Source organism: Anser brachyrhynchus (assembly GCF_964034855.1).
Source record: "Anser brachyrhynchus genome assembly, chromosome: 6".
In the NCBI taxonomy this organism is placed as follows: Eukaryota; Metazoa; Chordata; class Aves; order Anseriformes; family Anatidae; genus Anser; species Anser brachyrhynchus.
Genome location: NC_137700.1, coordinates 32,579,587 through 32,588,058, shown reverse-complemented (window position 1 = coordinate 32,588,058; position 8,472 = coordinate 32,579,587). Strand labels below are relative to the sequence as shown.

The following is an 8,472-nucleotide window of genomic DNA, read 5'->3' as shown; positions in this document are numbered from 1 at the left end:
GTGAGGCAGAAGCAGTACCAGCAAACCGCCCTGTTCACAGCCTGCCTCATCCCCAGGGGCATCAAGGGAGAAATCCATTACATCACTCCTGCCCTTCAGTACTGCCTAGGCCTGTGCTGGGAACCAAACAGCACGGAGGGATTTCCCCAGTCCTCAGGATGGCACTTAGCTTGCTAACATGTTCCAGGTCTCCTCCCTGCCAGCTCGCACCAGGCAGGGCAGGGCAGGACAGGGCAGCCCCGGGACGGTTCTTGTGCCTGTGAGCACAAGCGATGCACAGCAACCCTGCCTGGCTGCCACCACGCAGGCACTCCCATGGGCAGAGGTGTTCTGCGCTGTCAGCACCACGCTCCTGACGGTTCAACTCGCCTTCAGGGCTGTGGGTGGGTTATTCTATCACCTCCGTGATACGAAGCTCCTGTAGGCAAAGCCAGAGAAAAGCAAGGCTTGTCCACATGCAGGTTTCTACCCACACTGTCTCCTGCCAGAGCCACACCTGACACGGCTCTGAAGGTGAAAAGTTTGATCCAGAGCATGGACACGCAAGCACAACGCAGCCAAGGTCTACAAAGCACACAAAAAGGAACCAAGAGGCACCTTCTGGGTTTGAAGGCATGGGTTATATAATCTGAGCCGTCTTCCCACAAGGAGAACCGTTTGACTAATCTTCCTGCCTTAGCTGTTGTGAGCGGAGATAACCTCTACTTCCAAGCTTAAACAGATGTGGAAAAAGGCTGTGTGATGAATGTAGAGGAAAAACCTGCCACGCTCCAACTTGTGGACTTGCCCAGCGCTGTTGAGAGCTGCCATCTGATGATTAAGTGACAGGAGAAAGGGCACAAAGGCATCCTTTGGGAAAACAGAAACATACAGAGCTGCATGAAGAACAGCGTTAAGCCATAATATCTCGCTGTTGGTTTCCATTGCTTCTTCAGGTGGTCTGAAGTAGGTAACTTTTTAATCCTTTATTCCCATTATTTATGCCTTTGCTGCGTGACCACGTAGGTGACTCATGCACATGGCTTGCAGCTTACAGGAAACACGGTCGCCACCCTATGCAGCTTGAGGCTGTTCAGTGCCCCTTTCTCAGCTCCATTTCCCCTGGAGAGATGGCTTTTTCCACCAGCTTTGCCAAGACTGGTGCTCCTAAGGCATAAACCTGTAGCACGTGCTGCCTCAGACCATGGCCTGGGCATCATCAGATGGCTGTGATCAGCACAGAAAAGGTTCCGTACATCAGCCCCTTAATGCAAGCTGCATTTTAGCATCCTCCTAGACTCACATACAGCATTACTGCACACTGCTAAACAACATGTACGTTCCACCCCAGGCACAGCTGCATCTCACTGGTGAATTTTATAATCTTAGGAAATCAGCAAAATTTGCTTTAGGAGGGAAAAATCCTAACATCACGTGGCATTAATGATTTACTCAACTAAATAAAAAAACCTGCCACCTTTGTTGGCTTGGGACCAGCAGTAAAGGAGACTGCTTCCACTATATTACAGAAATCGGGGATAGTTTAGTAAAGCGACATCTGTTCTCATGAGTACAAAGAGACTGCATTTTCATCAACCCTTCCCAAGTGAAACAAGTGTCCAAGGAACTGAGTAGTGAAATAATCCGGCTACTAACAGAGAAAGGAGAGAGGATAAGAAACAGCCAGTTCTCAAATCTTAACACCACAGAGGAATGTTACAGACACCATGACAGTGGAAAACTGGGGAGAGCTGGTCCAGGAGATGTACCAATGTGCCAACACATACTTAACACATGCCCTCACACACAGCCAGGCACTCCTGATGAGCATGACAGACAGCTCTTACATGAAGCATGGCAAGAAATTGAGATTTACTTTCCCTTTTTCTGTCCTTTTTTGCCTGGTCCTGTACTTTTTTTTTAACCCGTGCTGTACACATTTGGTGGCACAACACCGGGCAATGACGAAAAATCACCATGGTTTTGGAAAAGAAAAGCATCAACAACCACCTTCAAAGGCAAACTGTGGAGCAGAAGGTGAGCAAATAAATTCCACTCCATACAATCTGATCCACAGAAGATTTTAAGGGCAGATCTGATCAAAGGGCAGAGCTACTAATCCACTTGATCCTTGTTTATTGACTTCATCATCTTCCTCTGTTCACCAGAACTGAGAGTATGCATTTTCTTCTTGGCCTCTTTGAACTAATGTTTTATCCTTTACACCCATCCACAGTGAAGGGAGAGAGGCAGTCCACTCCACATTAACTTCTCCTTTCCTTTTAAGGCTGAGCCCAAGTGTTGCATATTCATTACCACATCAAAAACACTTTGCCTGAGGTCTGTCTTGGTGTGCAGTAATGGGTTCAGGACCCCAGCTGTCTGCCTGAGGATTTAGAGCACTGATATTTAATAGTAAATTATAAGGCAGAATATTTCATTTTACATTTTCTTGCTGAGGTAGCATATTTATAATGGTACACTGTAGAGCCACTAAACAAAGATGGGGAGAGCACAGCTTTTCTGTTCACACAATACAGTCTCCTGGTTACTGTGGTCTGGACTCTGCCACTTGAATTTTTGGATGCCAGTCTCTGTTCTTAACCCATTGTTGGATCGTCCTTAAGTCACATCTCCCACTATCTTCCAGTAATACAGCAGAACAAACTGCAATATATTCCTAGCATGTTTACGGAAGCCAATTTCCAGCCCGCTTTACTAACAGCTTTGACAACCAGAGTAACTAATCAAACCAAAATGCTCCACAGTTAGTCATTCTTGGAATTTTGCTGCTGAGATCCTGCTGACACCATTTCAAGGAGTGTGGCACAAGCTCAAACCCTTCTTTCATGTACTGAAACAGCCTAGATCTATGTTCTGACACCTTGCAGCTATATGATTCCTCTGGGTTCTCTAACAACAATCTAGTAAACATACGCAGCATCAGATCTGGACTGCGAAACTTTTGAAAGAACATCAGCATTCTGGAAGGAAACAGCAGAGTAATTAGTTTTTCCTCTAAGTAGTGCCAGATGTGTTTAAAAGTCACAGATAAACATGAGAGCAAAACCTGCATAGTTTGAATTAAAACTAGTAAGAGCACAAACAATCCCCTCCAATAGCTGCAAGCTCACAGATTGCCAGGCTCTGTAAGCTGATAGGAAGCATATTTATCAGAGGAGCTCCTGCTAACTCTTTTTACTCACCAAATCCATCATTCATTCCTGCTTTCCTACTTGAAGTTACACAAGCATGCACCTCCTCAGACTTCCTGTGTTGGGGCAGTACATGCTAAAATAAAGTTCAATTTTCCTCCAGAAAAGCTCCAAGGCACTTAGAGCCTCAGCTTCCAGGAAAACGGTGAACCACCACCTTCTGCTGTGCTACCTTCCCTCGCTGCGATTAGAGAAAAAGATAGGAACAGTTTCGTTCATCTCATGGCAACTGCCTCAGCACCACTGGAATGGCAGCCCTGTGCTTGAACCTGAAAAAACCGCTTTGCCTTATTCTTAATGCATGCATATATCCTTGAATTCTGGCCAGATTGGGTTGTTAGTGGCCTTTAGAGAAAGACACACACAGCTGAGCAACATCAGAGTGGGTCATAGTTCTTTTAGTCACCTGTGTTTATGGGGGAAGAGTGAAAGATTTCTTTCCTGTGACTACTTTTTATTCAAATAATTTTGTCTCCACACTCAAAGTGCTTTTTCTGCTCTATTAGAACCTAAGATAGTTTCAAAAGGTGTCCAGGTGCAAAGCTATTTCCACATTATCTGTTTATCTTTGACAGTGCCTCACTCCCCTCCATGCAACCAGTCCAGTGACTAAGAGATGCCTATAAAGAAGAAAAAATAACCGTGCTTAAAGAAAACATCTTTTGCTTTTATTTTCAAGACATCAGTATTACAATTTTTAAAGCAAGTAATAGGTCAGTTCAGGGACTGACCAACAGCAATGCCTGCAAAGAGGCCAGAGACGACAGATGGTCACCCCTGAGTAACGGCACCACTTTCCTTTATGCAATCAATACCCATGGTCAGCAATGACTTCCTGCCTCCTGCCTAAAGCCAGGGCATCCTCTCCTGAACAGGAAGGAGAATGCACAGCCATCTCGATCTCTTCATCACAGATTGACCCCCCTATTAGCAAAGAGAAGAGCCCACACCACATTACACCAGATCTTGAGAGCACACACTGAAAAGACGACGACACTTCAGCAAGCTCGTGCCCACTGACACCTCAGAGCCCATAATCACACGCCTCCGGGCTGTTCTTCACATAGAGCTGGAGGAAGCCTTTGAATGTCTGCGTGTCAGTCATCGTAGCCTGGACAGCAGGGTCCTCCTTCATGGCCTCCATCCAGCGCTGGAGCTTTGGAGCATGGCTCAAGGAGCTATGGGAAAAGGAAAGAGTCTGAATAACGCCAGTGGGACATCAGGAGGGCATCAAGGAAGCAAAACAGCTTTAGAGGTTCTGTTTAACGGCTTGTTTTGCTTTCTCTCTCAGTTTAACATTTGGCTCAGAGCGGGTGACAGAAATACGTATCAAATTGTAGAAGACAGACTGGCACCTGGAAAGTAAGAGTTCTTACAGAGCACGTGCACTCTGCAAAGCTGAGCTAAACAAACAAAAAAAGAACACTTATTGTGCAAGACATCAGCATGTTTCTGCTTGCATTATTCCTGTGCAAAAGAGACTTTACTCTTACTTCTCATCTGCTCCGAGTTGAAAGTAGAGGCTTGTGCACCACTGCCTCCCTCTGGAGCACTTTGTTAGTAGCGATTCTTTAACAGTTTGTGTGCAGCAGTTGAGTCCTTCTCCACAGCTCACAAATCCCTTCTTTCACAAACCAAGGTAAGCTCTGCAGCTTCTACTAGCCTGCAACCCAGCAGCTCAAAAAGCAGACTGCCTATTGAGGAAACCAAGCATTCAACTAACCAACAAAATCCACAGATCCACTCTGATATGCCCTTGAGAAAAACTGTGTGGCAAATTGAAAGCTTAACAGTGTCCATTGTTCTTTTCATTCTCTTCTGGCACACTACCTAGAGTACTTCGCATTCCAGTTTCCAAATCCCAAGGTTTGTTAAAGCATAAATTCTCTAGGTAGCTCCTAACCTTTACCCAGGAAGCATCTTTTCTTAACATAGGGTGGCTGAGCTCCTCAATCACTCAAGTACCTCGATATTTCTAGGCCTACAGTTCTGTGTTGTTTGTAGTATTTCCCCTTCCCATCAAGGGCCACACAGGAGACAAAGCATGTCAGCAGTCCATCGGTGAAGTCCTCATCTTACAGTGCCAGAAGTCTCAATTCATGCAGGATTCCCTGCATCTTGCTTGTTCTTCAAGAATACTTCAGGCAACAGGGTGCCTCTAACTGTACCACACTCGTTGTCCTGGTTTGGGCTGGGATAGAGTTAATTTTCTTCCTAGTAGCTGGTATGGTGCTGTGTTTTGGATTGAGGATGACAATAACATTGATAACACACCAATGGTTTACTGTAAGCACTGCTCAGCAACGATTAAGTCAAGGACTTTACAACTTCTCATTATCACCCTGCCAGCAAGGAGGCTGGGGGTGTGCCAGGAGCTGGGAGGGGACACAGCTGGGACAGCTAGCCCAGACTGGCCAAAGGGATGTCCCGTACCTTATGCATCATGCTCAGCAATAAAACTGCAGGGAGCTGGCCAGGGGGGCTGCTGCTGCTCAGGGAGTGGCTGCATACTGGTCATCAGGTGGTTAGCAATTGTGTTGTGTTGTATATTTCTTGTTACTTTTTTTGTTGTTCTTTCTTTCCTTTATTTTTTCCCTCCCCCTTCTCTCATTGAACAGTCCTGATCTCAGCCCATGTGTTCTTGCACTTTTCATTTTTCTCTGCCATCCCACTGTAAGGGGGGGGGGGAAATGAGTTAGCCAACAGCTGTGTGGTGTTTAGCTGTCTGCCAGGTTAAACCACAACATTCATCTTTTCATTTTAGCACCCACATCCTCATACAAGCTGACTCTTCAGCCCTGTGTTAAACCAGCTATAAATCAGTTCTCCTTTGACACCATTTCCTGATGTTAACCCAATACCATGGCAACTGGAGCTGTTTAAGGATGTGCCAGACCAAGACATGTATGTATAAAGAAATCCAATGCAAGAGGGACAGATGACCTACAGCAATGCAACATATGATTTACCTACGTCAAAACAAAATGAGCCCCCTTTATTAGCCCAGAACTTCTGAAGAGGATCAGAAGATTTAATCCCAAGCTTGAGGTTTTAGACCAAGAAATTTGAACCTAGGTGTCCATACCTCTACCCCCTTCAAATAAGGCCCATTTTCATCTATGATGTAGGAACGGAGAGAAAATCCTGCATTTTGATTGCTACTTCTGAATCTGCCAAAGTTATTTGTTAAGAAAACAAATCTGACGAAAGGTCTGTTTAAAACAAAAGCAAATGAAAGGCTTTACAGAAGATTCCTTAACAACACATCTCTGCTTTAGGATGCTTTCCCTCACCCCAAAACTGTAACAATGCACTCACTCTCTTCAGCAGCCCCTAAAAGTGGCCCATTGCTGCAGCACGTATGTAAAGAATACTTATGCTGAGGCACTTCAGTACATGCTAAAAGCCAGACAAAGTACTCACTCAGTCAGCTCAAATGCTTCCAGGCGTTCAAACCAGGGCCAGATCATGTAGTCAATCATGGAGACCGAGTCCCCACCATAAAACGTAGTGTTGCGTTTGGACAGAATCTGTGAGGGGCAAGAGAGGACAATTAACCTCAGAGGGAAAATTACCACATCAGGACCCTGCAGTAACAAAAAGCCCAGCTCACAGTGGAATGCAGGCATGCTGAAAGAATCAGACGGGAAATAACGCAGATACAGCACATTTCTCCTACACATGCAATATCTGGGGAGTCAGAGCTGGTCAGTAACAGTTGTGGTATCAAGTTTAACTATTTCATACACTGTCAGTCCAGCTCTTCTCCAGTGCTGGTTCAAAAACTGCCATAAGTTATTAATCACTAGGGATCTGCAACTTGTGTGTAAATAAAAAGGAATTTAGGTCTTAGAATCTATCAGTTAGTGATTTGTTATCTGTAAAAAAGCAATAATGGCAGAGACTAATCAACAACGCATACACACTTCTAGAGCAAAGAAGTCAGCCAAATGTAATATCCAGATAAAGTAGAACGTGGTTTTGGCAGAGACTCTCTTCCCATGACACTTGAGGGCAGTTAGTGCCAGGACAGCGTTTCTGACATCACATGTGGAACTGGATTTGATTCCAGGTGCAGAGGAACAAGTATGACATTCACATACACCAGAAAGAGACCCCCACAGCTCAGCACAAAAAACAGAGCCACAAGGAATGTATGAGCCTTTGCAGGAAGTTCTTGAAACATGTCAGAAGCCTAAGTGTAACAAGTGCCACAGTGATCCAAGCTCAGTACACTTTAGCGAACTTCCAGATCTTGGTCTCTTCTTTTAGGAATCTGCCCCCCCTGTTTCCAGACACTTTGGCATTTTTAAGATCGAACTCCAATGGAACTTATACCGTGCCCCTCAGCCCCCATGATCTATCGAGCTTTAGAACAGTCCTTCAGGAAACATCTCATGCTGTTTGAATCACCAGAAGTCTGGCAGAAAATAACCTGACAGTTGTGTTATCTGTAGGTTCCACAGTCCCAGGGACAGGAACACAGCTCCCTCTACTGGATAGCAGCAAACTAAATACAGCAATGTTTGCAAGCACTTCCCTCTTGAATTTATCTTGCAATGGGCTGAGTGACATTTGCATGGCTTTGTCCCTTCATCCCATCCTTAGCCAACCTTTTGCTGCAAAATCCTTCAGAGTACAGTAAAATAGAGATACCAAAAGAGCAGCAAGTATTTCACAGCATTAATAAAGCAGGAAGAAGGTTAATTCTTCCTTAAGGTTTAATAGGTTTGTATTTCAGGGAAGTGAAATACTTGGATTCTTGGGAGAAGCTAAGTGTATCAATAGCAGCACTGCTCCAGCATCAGCCTGATCAGACAGACGAGACTACCCTGAGAACAATTTTAGTTCATCAATTCAAGGGGGCAAGGAAACAGAAAGCACGGGACTGTTCGGAGAATTAGGACAAAAGCTATTGGAAGCTTTGCACAAGAAGCAAAACATGCTGGGGGAGGATTGCTTCTTACCTAAGCCAAACAAGCATTAGTTGTGGCTGCTAAAAATGCAGAAGGAATGGGTTTGTGATAAAGACAAGTCTTTATTTCAGGCTAGCCAAGAATCCCTGCTGACACTGAATTAGGATTGTGAAGCTCCTTGTACAACAAAGCCACCTGGCATTTGCTGGAGCTCTGCTGCAGAGGCACTGCACAGCCAAAGCAGAACACGGCCCACGGCTGGATTTCTGCAAGGGACAGATTACACTCTGCTCCCTCAGCCCACTTGTCCCCTGCCACCAGAAGATACGCAGGCAGAACAAAGATGAACTTTTAAAGGAAGA

At 45.1% G+C, this 8,472-nt stretch overlaps 1 protein-coding gene across 1 annotated transcript in view; it reads right to left on the bottom strand.

Moving 5' to 3' along the window:
- Nucleotides 1-3,840: 3,840 nt before the first annotated feature.
- The window catches only part of GSTO1 (glutathione S-transferase omega 1), a 60,461-nt gene continuing 55,829 nt past the window's right edge, over nucleotides 3,841-8,472 (bottom strand). Inside the window, exons 8-9 of the mRNA XM_080597850.1 lie at nucleotides 6,618-6,724; nucleotides 3,841-4,372 (exon numbers count right to left, since the gene is read on the bottom strand). Coding sequence (XP_080453976.1) covers nucleotides 4,219-4,372; nucleotides 6,618-6,724 — 261 coding nt within the window. The 3' untranslated portion in view covers nucleotides 3,841-4,218. The remainder of the gene's footprint in view (nucleotides 4,373-6,617; nucleotides 6,725-8,472) is intronic.